The sequence below is a fragment of the Lampetra planeri genome, chromosome 35 (assembly GCF_965212315.1).
Source record: "Lampetra planeri chromosome 35, kcLamPlan1.2.h2, whole genome shotgun sequence".
NCBI lineage: Eukaryota > Metazoa > Chordata > Hyperoartia > Petromyzontiformes > Petromyzontidae > Lampetra > Lampetra planeri.
Genome location: NC_136141.1, coordinates 5,139,271 through 5,159,280, shown reverse-complemented (window position 1 = coordinate 5,159,280; position 20,010 = coordinate 5,139,271). Strand labels below are relative to the sequence as shown.

At 53.7% G+C, this 20,010-nt stretch overlaps 1 protein-coding gene across 15 annotated transcripts in view; it reads left to right on the top strand.

Annotated features, from left to right (window-relative positions):
• LOC144730308 (CCR4-NOT transcription complex subunit 3-like) overlaps positions 1-18,305 on the top strand; it is a 32,747-nt gene extending 14,442 nt beyond the window's left edge. For 13 of the 15 annotated variants that reach the window (XM_078611021.1, XM_078611014.1, XM_078611023.1 and 10 more), the window contains 10 exons: positions 1,280-1,467; positions 1,970-2,535; positions 3,387-3,489; positions 4,206-4,404; positions 11,152-11,245; positions 13,518-13,698; positions 14,194-14,326; positions 14,490-14,615; positions 15,860-15,892; positions 17,699-18,305. In XM_078611021.1, the coding sequence (XP_078467147.1) occupies positions 1,280-1,467; positions 1,970-2,535; positions 3,387-3,489; positions 4,206-4,404; positions 11,152-11,245; positions 13,518-13,698; positions 14,194-14,326; positions 14,490-14,615; positions 15,860-15,892; positions 17,699-17,797 (1,722 nt within the window). In that variant the 3' untranslated portion in view covers positions 17,798-18,305. The remainder of the gene's footprint in view (positions 1-1,279; positions 1,468-1,969; positions 2,536-3,386; positions 3,490-4,205; positions 4,405-11,151; positions 11,246-13,517; positions 13,699-14,193; positions 14,327-14,489; positions 14,616-15,859; positions 15,893-17,698) is intronic. The other 2 variants (XM_078611027.1, XM_078611025.1) reach the window with 1 other exon arrangement.
• The last annotated feature ends 1,705 nt before the right edge of the window (positions 18,306-20,010 follow it).

Here is a 20,010-nt window from a genome sequence, read left to right as displayed (position 1 = left end):
GGAAGCCACCTCGATGATTTTGATCAACTATCGCGAGACTTGAGTGCATTTTTTCCGTCGGGCTATCGTTCTTATAGCGCAAGGCGATCATCACGAAGGAAGGCGCTGCTACGTTTCGCAGGCACAGCCAGCAGTAGATTCACAGTAGGTGTGACGTTGCTGTGCGTGTGATCCCATTCGAGTCGTTTGCGGGGTATTTTTTTTCCTTTCACATTTGGAGCGTGACGGCGGCACACGACGGGCGACTCTTTTCGAATAACGTTGCGGAATCGTTGCCGTCCGCTGTGAAGCAGATGGCGCGCGGTCATTTTACGGTTAATACACCCACAGTGTTAACCAGGGCAGCCTGCTGGATTTGAACCACGAACCTCTGCAACAAACATCGAATGCCCTCCCCCTGAGCTGCATCATCGCCCCGATAATTACAGCTGCTCACTAATATTCTTAAATTGGATGAGTGCAAAAGGCATGAACCTGACGATAATATCGGTGCTATCATGCTCTGCATGTCCCGCCACATCGCCATCCTGTCGTGTACATAACGCACACAGCCTTGCTTCACACCACTATTTCGAAAGTGTCAAAATTGTGGCCATATTATTTAGACAGCGATGAGACAACTGTGCCCCGATTTCATCGGTGTTAGGAATCATCAGTAGAGTATAGCCACTGCTCCACCCCCGCAATGGGTGCGACATTGCAAAATAGAACGTGTATGTCAATTGTCAAAACTCCGAGTAGGTTCCTGCTCACGTGAGCATTGAGGAATTGGCTGCTTGTCTCCTCTTCTTGGTTCTTTCGGTAAAGTCACGTAGAAGGGAAATAATAAAATAATAAAAATAAAACATAATAAAATAATTCTCACGACGTTTCGGCCACAACGCAAGCAGCCGTCCTCAGGTGAAGAACAGGTCTGTCGGGAAGACAGCGTCTGCTTGTCTCCTCTTTACTGCCCTGAAAAGCCAGCGGTGGAAATTCCACATTCCTTTGGTGGGGGCGATTCTATCCTCGGCACAACCACTGTTGACTTCCCCAGAAAGTGATACTCATTTTATCGAACCCGGGGGGCAGGATGGTGAGTCAACCCCCCCAACCAGGATTTGAATTTGCAGCCTTCAGCTTGCGAGCTGCTAGCTCTGCCGCCAAACCCACCTGGCTGGCATGCCGACTGTACGCGTTTTGTGAATGCAGTTGATTTTCACGGATGCATGCGGTGTGTTTGGTTTTGCCGAATCTGACTGGTCGCTTGTGTTGTGTTCCCCACCTTCCCACCCCCAAGTCTCCTGCGAAGGCGCTGTTAACGAAAGCGCACCACGCGACCGTCGGGGGGACGCCAGTGTCGCCCATCATCCAGAATACATCTGGGCGGACTCTAAGCAAATCGGAGAGCAGCGCGGGTGGCAGCGGCGGAAGTGGCGGTGGTAGTGGCAGTAACAGCAAAATAGGCGCCAGCAAATCATCCACGACGTGAGTGTGTATTTGCTATAAACAAAAAAATTCCAACATTTTCCCACAGTTTTATCGCTCTGTGAGAGAACTCCTTTCAGGTGTCTCGCAGAGCGGTGCGTGACCCTTGGTGTTAGAGAACGGCCCACCGAAATGGATGCCCACAGAGCTACCTCTGAGATTGATTCGAGCGACCTCTGGTCCACACAGTAAGAGGCAGCACTCTGCCACCCGTTCTGCCACTCGGAGTAGTGTTCATCACATGGTGGTCAATCCAATATTTAAACCTTGAGAGCTGGAATTCAGCCAAATAAAGTGCAGAACCGAATTTAACGTGTTTGTTTTGTGCAGCAATTGACAACCCGGTTTAATCGCACATGGCTGCTTGTATTGACACCCAAGATGATGGCAGCGCCAGCGCCGTTATTACGAAAGCGCACGAGCGTGCCTTTCACTCTGGCGTGGGGGCCAGGTGGAGAACGAACGACCGAACGCGCTCGCTTGTGTCCCCCCCTCCCCCCAGGAATCCCGCGTCATCGCAGGCGCCGTCAGGTCCCGCCTACTCCGCCGCCGTTTCGGGCGTGACGCCGACAACGGGCGCGAGCGGGGGTGCTGGCGGCTTGCCCGCGGGGTCGTCCCCGGGGTCGGCAGGGGCGGCGCCGCCGGCGCTGTCGTCGTCGACGTCCGGCACGACGGGCGGCGCCAGCTCGGTGTGGATCACCAGCACCAACGGCCCTGGCGGCGGCGCCGGCGGCGGCGCCGGCGGCGGCGCGTGGGGTTTGTTGGGGCACGGCAGCGGCGTTTGGAACTCGAGCGCCGGCGTGTGGGCGCTGAACGGCGTCGCGGGTGGCGCGACCTCGGCTGGCGGCGGCAGCAGCAGCAGCAGCACCAGCAGCATAGCGGGAGGCCCGGGGGGCGGCGGCGGCGGCGGCAGCGGCGTGGTGGGCAGCGCGCCGTTGTCGCTGGCGCCGGGAGCGGGCAACGCGGCGCAACCGAGGCCGGGCTCGGCGAACCAGGCGGCGTCCGCGGCAGCAACTGCAGCGGCGGCTGCAGCGGCAGCGGCGAGCAGGCAGCTCAACGGTGCCAACAGTACGTGCTGGCGGCGGGCTTCTCATGAGTCTCTTCTTTACGATTTGATGAATCGTCGTGATTTAAAGTCAAGATTTGACTCATGAGTTGATGATTTTTGCCTTTACTGTGGTGGTGCATGTGAAATCAGTAGTGTGGTGCACGGCGATTTATTGAATGATCATGATTTATTTCTTCGTCTTATTTATTAATGATTCCGTCTCATTGGGTCCATTATTAGCTTAAGTGTCTTTGACACATCATCATCATCAGTCGGAGAGAGACATGGAGATGCACGCACGATTTAGGGACACGTACTGTGGTGTATTTTCCAATTGTGTCCCTCGCAGATCTCGTGTCACCAGGTGGATGAATTTGTTAAAGGCCCAATAAGAATGGCCTAAACTAGACGACGTCTTTTCACTTGAGAGTCGTCAACTCCGTACATAACGAGCAGAAAAAAAAGAGCGTAAAGTTTTCCTTGAATTGAGCAGGATGGTTGCATGCATGTCTGTTGAACTTCTTTCGCACCGTACGTAGCCAACCGTGCTCGTCGGAGGTGCGGGAGAAGGACAACAAACTTAACACAAAAATCGGTTAGAAAGAAATGAGGCTATTAGCGTGAGAGCTTCGGGGAAAACGGCGACGGTGGGAGGATGGAACTACAGAGTGGAGAGGTGCGGGGGGCGGTGTGGGGAGCGAGTGTGTGTGTGTGTGTGGGCAGCATATGTGTGACTGAATGAGCGTGCAAGGTGCGCGAGCATGCTGCGGACGGGAGTCGTCGTGGTGTGCACGGAGGATGCTATAGAGCGACTTGGCGGGGACCGGATGAGCAACTTGGAAGTTTCGTGTCGCCCGCCCTCCTCCCGCAGGCTACAGCGCCGTGGTGGCAGAGTCCCGGGAAGACTCTCCGCAGGTCGTCAACTCGGACTCGCCGAGCAGCCAGCCCAACGTCGCCCCCTCGCCTCCCCTCTTGTGAGTCGGCCAGCCACTCCGCTCGCCCCACTCGGCTCGCCCCACTACGCTCGCCCCACTCCGCTCGCCCCACTCCGCTCGCCCCACTACGCTCGCCCCACTCCGCTCGCCCCACTCCGCTCGCCCCACTACGCTCGCCCCACTCCGCTCGCCCCACTCGGCTCGCCCCACTACGCTCGCCCCACTCCGCTCGCCCCACTCCGCTCGCCCCACTCCGCTCGCCCCACTCCGCTCGCCCCACTCCGCTCGCCCCACTCCGCTCGCCCCACTCCGCTCGCCCCACTCCGCTCGCCCCACTCCGCTCGCCCCACTCCGCTCGCCCCACTCCGCTCGCCCCACTACGCTCGCCCCACTCCGCGCGCCCCACTACGCTCGGCGGGCGGCCCCTCGCAACGATAGCCGTTCTGCGCTTGTTTAGCCAGGAGAGCCCCAGTGAGTCTTATCACTCGTGTTCAGGAGGGTCCTGCCAAGGTTTTCACATAGGAAGCGATGACTGCTGTGTATATTGTGGGGGGGCGCGTGGCAAGTGTGGGCGTGTGACGTCGTGACGTGCCTGCGATTATGGCCATCGTTGTGATCGTCGATAAAAAACTGCCGAGGACGAGCGCATTTTGGAATCCATGCGTAGGCGTGGTTTTTTTTCCTTGTTTAGCTTTTTTTTTTGAGTGTTCCTGCGAGCCGGCTCGTTGGTTTGTGGTCGCTTTTGCCGTCGCTAGAAAGGAGACGCCGGACGCCATCGCGGCCCCTCCTCCCGCGAGCCCCGGGCCGTCGTCGTCGGCGGTGGCGTCGGTGGCGCAACCCAGCGGCCCGCCGACCTTGGAGAGCCCCGACCTGACGCAAACCAAGGCGAGCTCGGAGATGCGGAACGGGCCCCAGAGTTACGGGGCAAGCCCCTCACCCGACCATATCACCAAGGTGAGCCACGGCGGGCACTGCACGTGCACACACGTGCGCACCACACGCACGCACCTGTATACACACGTGCACATGCACACGGCCCCCCGTTTAGCCTTTAACAAATGATTAGGACAAGTTTTGTTAGCGAGTAGCACCTATAAAGGCCGACACGGCGCATCAGGGGGTGGGTGGCCAGCTCCATGCCCATTTTTTACTTGATACAGCAAGCGTGCTGTGACAGTTCCACCTGAAGACGGAGGCTTGTGTTGCCTCCGAAACGTCGTGATTTTTATTTTATTTTACTTTTATTAATTTTAATGTTTTACCTACGTGACTTTACCGAAAAAACCTAAGAATATAAGCTCCATGCCCGGCCACCTTTGTCTCCTCAGTGGCGATGTTTACACTGCACCAGGTACTCATTTTAGTCGACCGCTGGGAGGTCCAGGACCGGTTCAGGTAATTGTCACCAGTGATGGCCGTGAGTGGGAATCGCACTTGAGTCTCCAGTTTCGTAACACTGAGCGCTAACCGATGCAGTTCCACTCCCCACTAGCATGCACAAGCGCTCACCTGCATCCAAAGACAAAGATCCCCTGTATAGTCTTAACAGACTGTCGGGGAAAGTGCTGTTTGCGAGCACCTACAAAGGCCGGCACGGCACACGAGGGGGTGGGTGGCCAACACCACGCCCGGCCGCCTTTGTCTCCCCAGTGGCGATGTTTACACATCGCACCAGGTACTCATTTGTGGCTAAGTCGACCTAGGGGAGGCCCAGGACCGGTTCAAATAATCGTCACTGGTGTTGGCCGTGAACGGGAATTGAACCCGGTTCGCCAGGTTCGTAGCGCAGCGCGCTAACCGCTACACTACCGCTCCCCACACGCGTGCACGCACGTACACACACACGCTCCGCTTTATACACACATGCTCACTCATTCACCTCTATACAATCGCACAGTGACCAAGTATATACATGCTCACACGTGCTCACACACCAACATTCGCAGCTTGTGGTGTCTTGGTAATTAGTTTAAAGGAGGAGGAATTATGAACTGTCGCACCTGTCCAGCGTCCCCGATAGCCACCATGGTAGCCGTGAGCGTGCCATGAATGAGAGTGAGTGTATGGTTCGGTGAGTTGAGAGTGTGCGAGTCTTCTGTTTCTCATGTCTTGCCACCAGTCAGATGTTATTCCAGTATAGGACATATGATATGGCTAGCAGTGGATAGACCAGGGGTCGGCAACCTACGGCTCCGGAGCCGCATGCGGCTCTTTACGGGCTGCTTCTTGACGATATGTACGTATGTACATAGATGCATTGCGGCTCTTGAAATACTGCATTTTGTACCGAATTGGAAAGAAATGGCTCTTCTTGTTGTTTTGGTTGCCGACCCCTGGGATAGACCATGGCACATGATACGGCTAGGTCTGTAGCCTTGGCCAATATCCTCCACGGTGTACCACCACTCCTTCAGGAGCCGACAGTCCAATAGATGTTCCATGGCCTGCGACACACACAGACACGGGTATGCAGCGATCTTATCTTGTATGTTCCGATGATTTTAACTTTGTCGGCATCGAATAATCGACTTAAGATTTATGCTTAGGCTCGGGATACATGCATGTAATTCTGCCCAGAGGAATCTGTTAGCGAGTGACCGAACTGAATGAGTAAATACGACTTTACGTTGAATTTTTACCGCACGCTACATACGTGTACAACCACACAACCACATTGCTGCGTAGAGGTGCCCGTGCACTCCACTTCATGCCGACTCGGCGCACTGTCCGAGGGGCCGCGACATCGATGCGACGATGGGGAAGGGGGAGCGTCTCTGTTGTGGTGGAGGTGTGAGACGAGACGGGGGATTGCTCCGGGAGGAGGAGGTGGGGAGCTATGGGGGATGGTGGGGGGCGGGAGGTGCGATCTGGAGGGGAGGGGAGGGGAACAGAAGAGGGCAGATGCGGCCGCTTGCTGCTATCGTTCTCGTCAGGGAGCAAGCGATGAGTCCGTCGGCCCCCACCATCCTCCCTCGGTGAACAGCTGTCCCCCCCCCTTCGCTAGCCCCCACCCCGAGAGGGCTCGATTAGGGCAGAAGGCTGGGAGGGTAATGGAGACGCCCCCAGGGAGCGAGGGTCAGAGGCTGCGGGGGCCACACTGGCACTGGGGCACGAGGTGCACGGGCCAGGGGTGGTTGTGGGGGCCACTGGTGAGAGGTCGGGGGGCTGTGAGGGGTGGTGATGGTTGTGGTAGTGGAGGAGGAGGAAGTGGCTAGGGGTTGTGGGTGGCGGTGGGGTAGTGGTCATTCGTGGTGGCGAGGTCAGTGGGGGGTTGTGGTGGTGGAAGTTGAAGGGCAGTGTCGGGGAGGGGGTGCCAGAGAAACGATTCGGAATAACGATTTGATGATGTATTCTTTACTTGTAATATTTACTCAATTGAATCCTTGGCGACGCGTTAGGAGACGAAGCGTCCGTTTGGATCTCTCTCCATGGTGGAGAGCAGCCCACAGAAGTGAATAACGCAGAGCTACTCTGGGCCACAACAGTAGAGGGCAGCACTTTCTTGATTTCGCCATTGATTGTTTTCGTCTCATTTGTATTGCGCCTCTTTTGTCTTCTGTCTCGTTTGTACCACCTCGTTTGTTCCATTATTCTGGTTAATGCTGGGCCACTAGGCGTGTAACATTTGTCCCTGTCCCCCCACACAATTCGAGGAATTGCCGCGACAAAGGATTATGATTCGATTCGAGAATACCATTTTTCGTCTCTCGTGCAATCTCGTTTGTGTCCGCTGCCTCTCTCATCCCGTAAGTATGGCTCATGTTCGCTGCCTCCCCTGTCATCTGGAGTGTGTGCCATTGTCGGCACTGCGTTTCTCATTAAATTCGGCCGCTATCCTCGGCGAAGCACGTGCGTGTAACTTGCACGCGGGGTGCACGGTGGATCCGCGCGAGCATCATCCCGTCGTCGCGAGCGTAGGAGTCCATTTCATTTGGCCAATGGGTGCACGCCTAGGGGAGTGCGAGCTATGTTATCTGGTGCGGTCCCTGGAGACGGGATGAGAGAGGCATCCGAGCGTTGGAATGTCGGTTGTGTTGGAATGCCGACCGCCGTCGATTCTCAGTGGACAAGTTGGGTTTGGTCCCAATCAATCTGTACGTGCTACGTCGCCTTGTCCCCCGATTCAAGAGGATTTGAATTAAACCATCCCCGTCAACCTCGTTATCGGCATCAAATATTTATTTAGGTTGCTTAGAACCAGACGAGCCAATTTAACGTGGATTCGAGAACGTACGCAATTTAGGAACATAATGTTGCAGGCTAGGGCCGGTGATCGAGGCTCATGACAAAGTGGCAGCCAAAGGAGGGAGCACACCCACAAATGCATCAGGTGCGGAGACGGAGCAGGCGCGACGTAGGTAGGCGATGGCTCGGTGGAATCCTTCATCCAGCAGTGGATGGATCATGACTGATATTGATGTTAATGATCAGAGCCCATTGAGACCAAAGGTCTAGTTGTCGAGGGAGACCTGGGTGACAAGGCAATGCAGTTCACATGTAAACAAATCCACGTCCCGGTCGATGGGAGACCGTGCGGGAGATGCTACGTTGCTGCCGACTTCACAGAGAGCGCCAGTGCGCACATTAAGTCACTCCCGTGGGGCACGGAGCGGCGGCGGCGCTGGTGAAGGAGTGAGGTGGGTTTGGATTTGTGGGGGGGAACGGGGAAGGGGTGGGGGCTGTCAGACCCCGCGCCACTCAGCTGTCCGTGTATTCCTCGTGTGAGCTGCATGCCGGCATTCCGCGCATTCGCGCCAAAATAGCCGCTATTCGAGGCACGTGGGCTCGCTAAGTACACGGATTTTCCTCACGTCGCCCGTCACTGCCTCCTCCACCGTGGCGGTGGTGGCGGTCGCCCGTCCTCTCTCCCCCGTAGCTCCTCTCTATTGTAAATTTCTGGCTCAGGTGGGCCGGAGCCGGGGCAACGTCTGTTTGTTCACGCGGAAACCCGTTGTGATTGCCGCCCTCCTGGCTGCTTCACTCGCAGCGAGCCGCCACTGTTCATTAATGTCGACCTCCGGTCATCGTTGGTTCTTGTGATGCATCCTGCCAGAGTCCGCTTACTGACACCCCCGTGTTCCTAGTTCAGCCTCTCCGTGTAAATTCCCAGCGTGCGACTTATCGATGCTTCCGCCTTGCAGTCTTCATCTGTTAGATTTCATTGTCAATGTCCGTGGTTCTGGTGCATGTCACAGCCGATGACGCCCACCGATAGAGGGGGGGGGGATATTGCTTTGTTGCTGGACAAGATCAAAACCAGATTTCCAAAGAGCACTCCATCTAGCTTTCTTTGGCCTTGTTTCATCAATTTTTATTGCAATCTGCTTTCAATCATTGCCCTGGGTATTTTCCAGTTGTTCCCCCCAACAATTCCTTTCTCTTGTTTACAATACCACATATGTAACACACAAAATGCGCATATCCTCCCCCCCCCCTTCGTCTCTCCAGTGCTGATGTTGGAATACGTTTTGCCACGTTGAACGTCGGGACCAGGAGACAAAGTCCGTACGATGTCTCTAACTTGCATTTGCTTCTCCGATCCATTGACGATCCATCTCGCGTTTGCCCTGAGGTTCTGCCCGAGTCGTTTTGGACGCGCGTGGGAATAGGGCGAAGCGCGCGGCTTCTTTGGACGCCTTGTACGGCATACGTGCCATATCGAATCGGAACGCTCCGTCCGTCCGTCCGTCCGTTATTTATTTATCTGGAGATATTTCCTGCTGCTTCGCATCCTCCGAGATACGCCGTCTCATTTTGCAGACGCGTCCACGCAAGTGCGTTGGACAAGAGGTGGAAAATGTTTTGCTCGTGTTTGTGGAGTAGCCAGGGAAGTATGGCATGGACAGGGCCTGTCCAATCGGAATGCTCCGTCCCTCTGTTTGGGGGGGCGGTGGGCGGTGGGCGGGGGGAGCGGCTTTTAGCTATTTTTCTGGCGATATTTCCTGCTGCTTCGCATCCTCCGAGATGCGGCGTCTCGTTTTACGGACGCGCACACAGACGCAGGCAGAGGCACGCACGCAGCCTCATTAGACGGGGGATGGAAAATGTCACGCGCTTGTTTGCGGAGCGGCCAGGGGAGAGGCGTTGTTCGGAGTTGTCGGCCGGAGCGGCGTGCCGGGCCATGCCGTGTTGGAGCCGCTGCGGGAGGTCTGCGTCATCAGGTGTCTCGCGGCTCGAGCAAGCGCGCGATGCCTTCTGTGCCCTCCTGCAGAGGGAATCCAACTTGAGTTTCCCCAATCCCCAAGAGGGCTTCCTCGCACTGACCAGGCCTGACCTCGCTAAGCACAGTTGTGCAACAATCGCACATCTCTCCCCCCAAATCCACTCGGTGAATTGCCACGATTTTATTCAGTAATCGTTAAAAATAATCTAATCTTAATTGCACCATTTTGATGGTGTTGTGACCTTTTCATTCTGTGTTTTGTGACTCATTTGTGCTGTCCCGCTGGAATGTTCTGCCTCGTTAGCGCCATTAGACTGAATGGACCTTAGTATATTGTATCAAATTATATTTTTTACATATAATTTTGATATGTTATTATTGTCATAGTCAGCATTCATCCATCCACTGTTGGAAAAAAGGCCTCCCCAAGTCGTCACTTTGTTATCGAGCAATCTTTGTAGCTCCAGTTGATCTACAAACACTGCCCAGAGCAGTGTTTGTAGATTTGATCTCTGCCATCAGGAAGCGGAATTTCCCCAACCATCGCCCATTATCCGTATTTCCCTCTTAGGGCCACAGTGTTATTGACAAATGAGTTTGTCACTTTCACTGCCAATGCAGCAGGACAACAATCTGATGGATTCATTGGTTGGTGGTGCGTGTTCTGGGCTGTTCTCGTACATTAATTGGCTTGTGGTTTTATTGACCCAGGAAAACTTTTTTGTCATCTCATTTGTATTGTTCTTTGAATGCTTTACAACTGAGGTTGAAAGCCTTTTATGCATTAGCTTCGTCCGTTCATAACCGGGAAGGAGAGGCACGATAACCCTCGTAAGTTCGATCCGACGTGAAGTCGGCGCGAGTGTTGGGTTTTGTTGCTGTTTGCGACTCGCCCTGTAGAAAACCGGCTGAATCGTTACGAAGCGTTTGGCGAAAATCTTCGGCCATGAAGTGGGGTGGAAAGGGGAACTCTTTGCAAATATGGAAATGCATTTTGCCCTGACTGCTACGTGTCCGATTCCCTACCACGAATTGAACCTTTCCGAAAGCAAACGCATAACTGAAAACGCGACATATTCCATGCAGTAACGTGATTTTTCTGACTCATGTTTTGTGTCTTTGGTACCGTTTTACTTGTTAGAATGAGCAAATCTGTTAAACGGAGGCTACCTCGTTCATCGCGACGTTAATTTAATTGGGCACCGTTGGCTTGTGGGTGGAAACTCAGTTGGTGTTGTCATCCACAGGGAGTCTGTGCGAGCAAAAACCTGAGTTAAATTCCCAGACGCAACCTCCACTAGTCATGGGTGATATCCAAACCGGTCCCGAGTACTTCTCTTGGTCGACTCGGCATTAAATGAGTACCTGGTTCAGTGTGTAAGATTACAGTGCCGGGTCGATAATTGTGGCCGGGCGTGGTTTGGCCACACCACCCAATCTCGCACCGAGCCGGCCTTATTCGCCGGGCGTTAACAGCGCTTGACCAAAGAATCCACGAATAGTTCCACGGAGGATCTGTACGTTTGTGTCACCCACAGGACTCGCTGAGCTCACTGAAGAGCATGGCGGAGAAGGCTGCAGCGGAGGCGGGACTCGAGGGGCAGATGCAGTCGCTCCACCTCACGGACAGAGGTGACACAGCGACCGGAGTTCCACGTTCGCGCACACGCACGCCTCTCCCACACTAACACCCATCGTTCCACGCTCACACCTGGCCCCCCCGCACTCACATCCCTGCCCTCCACACTCGCACCGTACTTGTACAGCAACTTCACTGCTGTAAGACAGAGTCCACAGGGAACCAAGGATCGCAATGTGCATCTCCAGGTCCAATCGATGTCGTTTAAAATAAATCGACGGCCGCGCCATTCCTGACCCCGAATGTCGCTCTGTAGCGATCCGCAGGCCCGGGGTGCTCGTCAAATGTCCAATCCTTGCAGCGCCGCCAGTGCCACTGTCGCAAAGATGGGCACATTATATTAAAATTGCAAACTACAAGAGTGATTTCGATTTAAAGCTTTCGTGACTGCAGGGATTCATCTTCTTGGTTCTTTCGGTAAAGTCACGTAGAATGGAAATAATAAAATAATAAAAACAAAACATAATAAAATAAGTCTAGACTCTGTCTTCTCGACAGACCTGTTCTCCACCTGAGGACGGCTGCTTGCGTTGTGGCCGAAACGTCGTGAGAATTATTTTATTATGTTTAATTTTTATTATTTTATTATTTCCATTCTAGGTGACTTTACCGAAAGAACCAAGAAGATACAAGAGTGATGTGTTAACCTAGATGCAAATGACCAATCAACCCTGTCTCGTATAATTTAGATAGAAATTATCAATTATTCTTCTGTTTGTAATATAGATACCAGTTGCAATTTTACGAATGTGTTAACGTAATATATTGAAATCGTATATACACAATTAAGATCTTGTCCATCGTCGTCAGACGTAAACTAAGACTATTTTCTGCCGTTCGCTTCTTCGTGTCGCTCGAGAGTTAGCGCAGGGAATCGTGTATTTTTGCTTTGGCCCGTGGCAGGCTCGGGATTTGGGGGGTGGGGGGGAGGGGGTCAAAGGTCGGCGTCCAGGCTGCGGCGTTGAGTGATCGGGCCACGATCACAGAGGGGAGTGGACCCAGCGCCCAAACACCACCGCAGGGCTTAATTAGCGAAAACGCGGTGGGATTGAAAATATTCCAGGAGTTTTAAAATACAAGCGGGGTCAGAGTTTGGCCGTGGTCCCGGGCCCTGTTGGGCACGGGAAGAGGTCAGTGAGCTACAGGGCCGACTTGTATATTTTTTTGTGTAATTCCCGGAGTCTCTCGAATTATCCTCGGCTCTCTGTAGCCGCTAATAATGGAGTGAACCGTGCAGTAGCGGTAGCAAGCACTGCCGGTTTGCATTGCGGTGATTTCAGCATCATCGCTTTCTAATTTGGTTTCAGTATTTTTACTTTTTTACTGGGCGTGTAAATGACTTAGGTTTCTGAAATATTGCAACACCTACGCCAATGGTATAACAGCCGCGATAATTGTGTAGCAAGCACTGCCGTTTGCATTGCGGCGATTTCAGCATCATCGCTTTCTAATTTAGTTTAAATATTTTTACTTTTTTACTGGGCGTGTAAATGCCTTAGGTTTCGGAAATATTGCAACATTTACGCCAAATGGTATAACAGCCGCGATAATTGGTAGCAAGCACTGCCGTTTGCATTGCGGCGATTTCAGCATCATCACTTTCTAATTTAGTTTCAATATTTTTACTTTTATACTGGGCGTGTAAATGACTTGGGTTTCTGAAATATGGCAACACCTACGGTATTACCGAATGGTATAACAGCCGCGATAATTGTATTGTCTGTTTGGCAAAAATATACTGTTCCCAATGGTGATATATATATTATTTTTCTACCAATAAAATATTTCAAAAATGTTAAACTACGTGAAGATAAAACTCGGGAATGTGCTGCCGAATTTCGGGTTAAATCCCAAAAAAACTAAATCTGGCCCAGATAGTAATGTTTGCATGATCCGCTATTTTATTTCAAAAGGTGAAATACACCCACAGAGTTGTGGGCAGCTGAAATCGTGAAAGTCGACATGTCGTGAAACTTGTTTTCGTTTCGTGAAAAATTACTTCAAGGCAGCCTGAATAACAACGTGTCGGTTCCTTGACAAACATGTCCATTGTCACCATTCCCACGGTACGCTACGATGCACCGAATCATGTCGCCTTTTGTTCCATTTTCCGTGGGTGGTTTTCGTATGTATTTGGTTGCCGTAAATTTGTATTTGCCTGTACGTCACCACACAGTCTGCCAGGGCACACCGTGCCACCCAAAAGCTGTCATGTGACCGCCACCCACCCCCCACCTTCTCATGTCGCCCCCCCACTCCTTGCAGACCTGTTTGTGGGCCCGGGCCGCCCTCCCAGCCCCGTCACAAAAGAGGCCCACGTGCAGCCGTTGCTGGGCGTGTGCCCGCTGGGTGCCACTCCGCTCGGCAAGGATAACGTGTACCAGCAGGGCATGCTGGAGGCCTCTTGGAGGCACATGCCACATCCGTCCGACGCCGAGAGGCTCAGGTGAGGCCGCTCAGGTGGTGGTGCTGTGTGCCAGAGAGGCGCTCGCCTCGGAAAGAGGGGTCAGGGGTGAGATGGTGAGGAGAGGATGACGTTGGATGTGATCTGTGCAGGTTCGCGCGTCTGGTTGTGTGTGTGTGCGTATGGTCGTGTCTCATTGAGCTTCTGCTCTGTGTTGGCATGTGTACTTGTGTGTGTGAGTAGGTAGCGTAATTGTTAACGGGGCTGCACTACGAACCAAGCGACTTGAGTTCGATTCCTGCTCGCGGCAATCATCAGTGACGAATGTCTGACCCGGAGCCTTGACCTAAATATAAGTACCTGGTGCAGTGTGTAAACCTTGCACTGGGGATACAAAGCGGCCGGGCATGATGCTGGTCGCGCAAGCCCGTCGCGTCTCGTGCCGACCTTCAGAGGTGATCGCCTTAACAGCACTTGCCTCAAAAGTTTGTTAAAGTTAAACGGCGGGGGATCTTTGTGTTTGTGTGGTGCACGCAGGCACTACCTTCCCCGGAACCCGTGCCCGACCCCATCGTACCACCACCGCGTGCCACCCACCCACTCGGACACGCTCGAGTTCTACCAGCGACTTTCCACTGAGACACTCTTCTTCATCTTCTACTACCTGGAGGTGAGCGCCCGCCGCACTCTCACCCACGCTCGCTCGCTCGCCCGCCCACCTGCAGACACCCACATGCACACGCCCTTGCGCACACTTCTGCGTGGGCCCCCGCTGACTGACTCGTGCCCCCCCACCCCGCCACCCTCGGACCCTCCCCCCGTGTTGTGAGCAGGGCACCAAGGCGCAGTACCTTGCGGCCAAGGCCCTGAAGAAGCAGTCGTGGAGGTTCCACACCAAGTACATGATGTGGTTCCAGCGGCACGAGGAGCCCAAGACCATCACGGACGAGTACGAGCAGGTGAGCCCGCCCGCCGCCACGCAGCACCGCCACCACGTGCGTCAAACCACGTGACGATAAGCGCATGAACAACCATGTGCCAAAATGTACTGAAGCTTCGATACGCGCACCGATACGCACGGGTACTCACTGATGCACGCACCGATGCGCGCGACTGAACACGCTCGACACAGTTGCTACAGACTGAGAACATGCTCTCGATTTCCAGATAAAACCTTGCCGGTAAATCCGATAGCCAGGCCCAGATGCGCAGCGCAGGACGATCCGAAGTTTTCGTTTGCTTTGGGTCGATGCGGAATCCTCCGGGAGTGACGTTGGTAACACGGCGTCACTCCTGCGGGGTCATCGGGTGATGTCGCTCTGGGCGGCACGTTGACACTCATTGAAGTTTGTGCCGAATGAATGCAATTTTGAAAATCCTAAAAAAGATCAGAAATTGTCTTTAAAAATGTAAAACCTGCAAAACTCCTCATCCCTGATCGCCGCCATTCGTACCGCAGCTGCAATGCCGATCGCTCGGCAAGCCAACGATGGTGGAACCAATCGGACGCTCCAGAACGAGGACTGTGTCGACATTGCGGCGCAAAAGGAACGAGAATCGGCCCGGTCCAAAAGCTGAATTGGTCTCGTGACCCAGAGTTGTTTTAAATTCTGTTTGTTTGCTTCACCTTGGGCACCTCCTGCCCGTGGAATCTCGATCAAAATCGTGGGGATTAACAAAGAAAACGCCAAAACACCTGACAACTGTGCAAAAAAAATAACGTGCAGAGATTCGTGCTGGGAATTGCACGGAGCTAGAAAGAGGAATATGCGGATTGGAGAACACACTTGGGCTAATGACGTTACTCCGTCAGTAAATGGAAGTGAGGCGGGCATGGGTAGGGGGTGTCACCGCTGGAATGGATGGCGTTCCGGCATTGGTCGAGACTCACGACGCAGTGGCAGCCAAAGGAGGGAACGATCCCAAGAGGACGTGCGCTGAGGAAATGGAGCGATGAGATGGGCTTGTGTGCAGGCGGTAGCCGGAGCGTTACATTGCATGCTGGTGAGAGGTGGTGACGACTTGGGGGGGGAGGGGGGAGGGGGGGCGGAGGCATTCATCCAGCAGCGGATTGATCATGGCTGATGAGGACGGCGATGATGATGATGGAAATGTCTTAACAATGAACGTAAAAGTGCAGCCTGTATTTGTGCGTGTGTGTCTGTGTGTCTGTTGGAACGTACCGCGCGGTGACTGATGACAGCCGTGCGGTTTGAACGTTCACGCGTGCCAATCGGTAGGTTCGTTACTAAACTTGCACCGGGGTTCGATCGTCGATTCCGCAAACGTGGAATCGACGATCGAGTCCGAAAGCGACGATCGGTATTTTATCGATGAACGACCCGACTCGAGAGACCGCTTTCATTTGTTCGTCCAGTCCATTTCAGTTGTCCTTGCAGTGCCTGAAAATATCGTCTGTAATTTAGTCATAAGTTAAGATGGTTTGCGGGTCCATTAAATTAAACTTTCCGGGTCAGCTGTCCCACAACTTTGGTGCCAGAACACCAAATGACCGTTTGTTAATATCATTAATTTTAATTGCCGTTTCTTGTAATATCATTGTAATCTATACAGTTTGGAACATATATATTCATCCACATATAAATACATGCACACACGCAGGTTTCATACATAAGACTTACATGTACAGATACATTGCATACATACACACACACAAACGTATATTACACACACACGGTATATTATTTTAAAAGCGTGACAGCCCATTGGGGAAAGCAAGTCTATAGCAAAGGAGACCTGGGGATGTAAATAATTGAAAGCATGGGATAAACGTGAAGTTAAATAACTAAGCGGATGAACACGGAGAGAAGTGAATTGCGGTGATCATGGCATTATCTTTTTATTGACAAAATATTTTTGCTAAACAAACAGTAATTTACGAGCAAAATAAATGTGACTTCATCTGCAAGAAGGATTATTTACAAATCAATCCTCACCTCCGACTTCACCTTTTTTTTAAACTCGTGTGGCTGACAAACCGGGTGCAGGAGGCGTTGCAGCTCCCCTCGAGAAACGTTTTGAGTTTGAGCCCTTTCGGAGTCGTTCCTGCCTCCTTAATCAGTGGAGGGTTGCCAGTCTGCTACGTTTCATTTCTATTCGATTGCTAATGAGAGAAACAGAAAGAGGAACGCGTGGATTAGAGAACGCGTGCGAGTTAGTGACGTTGCCATTGACCGCTCGTGAAAGTGAGCGGGCTGGGGCAGAGACACGTCACGGCCAGATGGGACGACGGGCGGCGGTAGTCGAGACTGACCAATCGAGGGAGCGCGCGCTCCAGGGGCACGTCTACCTTGGAGACGGAGCGATGAAATCGGCTCGTGTGCGGGCCCGCTGGGTGGATCGTTACATCGCAGGATCGTGGGAGATAGTGGCGGCTTGGGGAGGCCTTAATCCGGCGGTGGGTTTATCGTGATGCGACGTGATGACGATAACAAACTCGGGCGCAAATCCCCTTTGGTTGACGTCCCGCCGCTGCGGCCGTGTGCACAGGGTCATTGCTTCTGTTCTGCCTTTGGCCCTCGAGTTAAGAGCAGAATGACGGGACAGACATCTTTGATTGCCGGCAGCAGTCGAGCGGCGACGACGACGACGATGAAAACAAACATCGTTCGCTCAATTTATTTATAGCAACACGACGGCGATGATGACGACGACTTGACAACAGTTGTCATTGAGCCGTCCGTGAATAGGCGTCTCTTGCGAACAATCGCATTGGGGCCGGTCACTCCGTGAAACGGGGTTCGCCGGCCCCCCCCACCCCACCCCCCTTTCCAGATCAGGGTCACTCTTAAAAACCCACGTTGCATTTCTCGAACGGGGACATTGTCGTCGTGTGTCGTGGTTGAGTTTGTTGCCGTGTCGCGCATCCCCCTTGTTTCGCTTTCGTTCCTCGATTTGCATGAGAAGCTCCCCCGACGCCGCTCGGGGGGGAGGGCTGCGGCGGCGGTAAAACCTCCCCTCTCTCACCCCTCTCTCTCTCTCTCTCCACCACCACCCCCCGCCCCTGTCTGTCGCCGTCCAGGGAACATATATCTACTTTGACTACGAGAAGTGGGGCCAGCGCAAGAAGGAAGGGTTTACATTCGAGTACCGGTACCTGGAGGACAGGGACCTGCAATGAGGAGGAGGAAGAGGATGAGGAGGCAGCGATGGAGAAAGAAGGCGTGGGTGGGGGGGGTTGGTGGTGGTGGTGGGCGGTGGACGGTGAAGAAGGAGGGCGACTTCTTTTCTCACCCGGTTCCCCCTCGCCCCCCTCTCCCCCCTCCCCCCCCCCCCCTCGGGTGGACTTGCAGGGGGACCACAAACACTCGCTCGCCCGCCTACGTACACGCACACACACGCACTCACGCGCGCACACACACACACGGGAGCCGGCACTCGACAAAGCCAGCATCGGATTCCTCTGGCTGTGGATTCCCCCCACACGCGCAGAGCACAGGGATTCCGTGCCGAGGATACCGAGCTTTGTTTTGTATATTATGTACTCTTTTGCTTTTTAAAAAAGAGAAAAAATTGTGCACATAATAATGTATGGGAGGCGTGACTCCTGTGATGTGTACATTGCTGAGAACACGAATGCAAGTATTTAGATCTTGTAAGAAATAATAAACTGTTTGTTCCTTTTGCAACGCGACGCGTCACGTCGTCGTTTCTTCGCAGCCCCGGGGCCCTGCGGTGGTGGTGGTGCTCGCGTGGGGTCGTAGCCCCCCCCCCCCACCCCACCCCGGGCCCCCTCGGGCTCACGAATCCCCCGGTGCAGTTGCACCGCCTGCGCGCTCGGTAATCGCTACCCCCCCCCCCCCCGCTGCTCGAGAGGCTGGGGTGGAGTGAGACGCGGTGGTGGGTGGGCCCTCACGTCACGCCGATGCCACGTGCCCCCTACTCACGCCGATGCGAATGGCGGGAGTGTAAACTAACATCCCGTGGTAGCTGTAATTCGCACTTGAATAGAAATCTGCGCAGCCTAGCGTCGGCCACGTGGCTACACGTGCACGCACGGCGGTTCGGTGCCTCCATTTTTTTGTAGTTTTTTTTTTGCTCTTCTCGATTTTGCGCTCAACGTCTCGGGGGGTTTTCCCGAAGGGAAGCGCGCAACCCTGTTGCTGTACCTCCCAGGCCGGGCTCCTGCCGCTCTGGGATGGCGGGGGCCGGTGGAGTTGTTGTGTGGTGGGGTGGTGGGGGGGGGCGGTCCACCATGACAGTGGTTCACCGCTGAGTGAGAGAGGGTGGCCTTGGCTGGGCACAAGGGATTCTTGGTGGTGTAGGGCCCACACCCCAGCAGCAGCCAGGCCCTGCGGCCGGCACGCAGGCTGGCCAATCTAAAGGAAAGGAAAGTGTGCCAGCAGGCGATCTCCTCTGTGCCAGTGCTGCTGGTGCCAACCTGTGGCTGTGGTGGGTGAAGCTGCTAGCTTGCTGCTACACCGGGGTAGAATTCAGAGGGAAGCAGATGTCGGGGCGATCTGATCCAGCCCCCAACGCTCGCTGATTCTCTCCATGCACTCGCTGTCCGGCGGTCAGTCGCCTCCTTGTCACTACTATCTCGCTACCTCCATGGATATTGTTTCCGTGAACTTCACTGCTTGGTTCCTGCACCCAGGTCGAGTACTACCAGACTGACTGTTTCGTCTCGTTGGTCAACCCACCATCAGACTGAAGGTCAATACAAGGTCAATACCTGATGACGGAGACTTGTGTTGCCTCCGAAACGTCGTGATTTTTATTTTATTTTACTTTCATTAATTTTAATGTTTTACCTACGTGACTTTACCGGAAAAAACCTAAGAAAATGTCAATACAACGCTCACCCCACCCACTAGCCATGCGATCACCCGCCACACTACACGACACTTTCCTTTCTGCTCGTCTGTTACTGCTGCTCTCATCATTCTTTCCCATCGTCTCGTTTCCAAAGCTCTCATGATAATAACCTTGCTCAATTCAAGACACCCGTTACGCACACTTATCCATTGCAACTTTGACGGTGCTGCTTTGTTGCTGCCCGCTTGGCGTTTTGGGCCTTGTGTTCCCCTACCGGTGCTCTGGCATCTGCTTAACAAAACAGCCGCACATGGGGGCTGTGTCCACTAGGGGGTGACACAGTCGCCCTCACGTGGTGCTTGGCAATGAGTCGAGGATGGGGGTGCCAACGTTGGCAAGAGATGTTAACTACCTCGCCTGGTGTACAAGAGGTCGTGGGTTCAATCCCAACCCCTGATGTCTTGTATATTTGGAGTGTGCGTGCCTCTCTTCCCCGTGGTCGTGTGGATTTTTCTCCAGGTCCTCCGGGGTTTCCCTCCACGTTTAGAATCGTACGTTTAGAGTATTTGGCTGCTA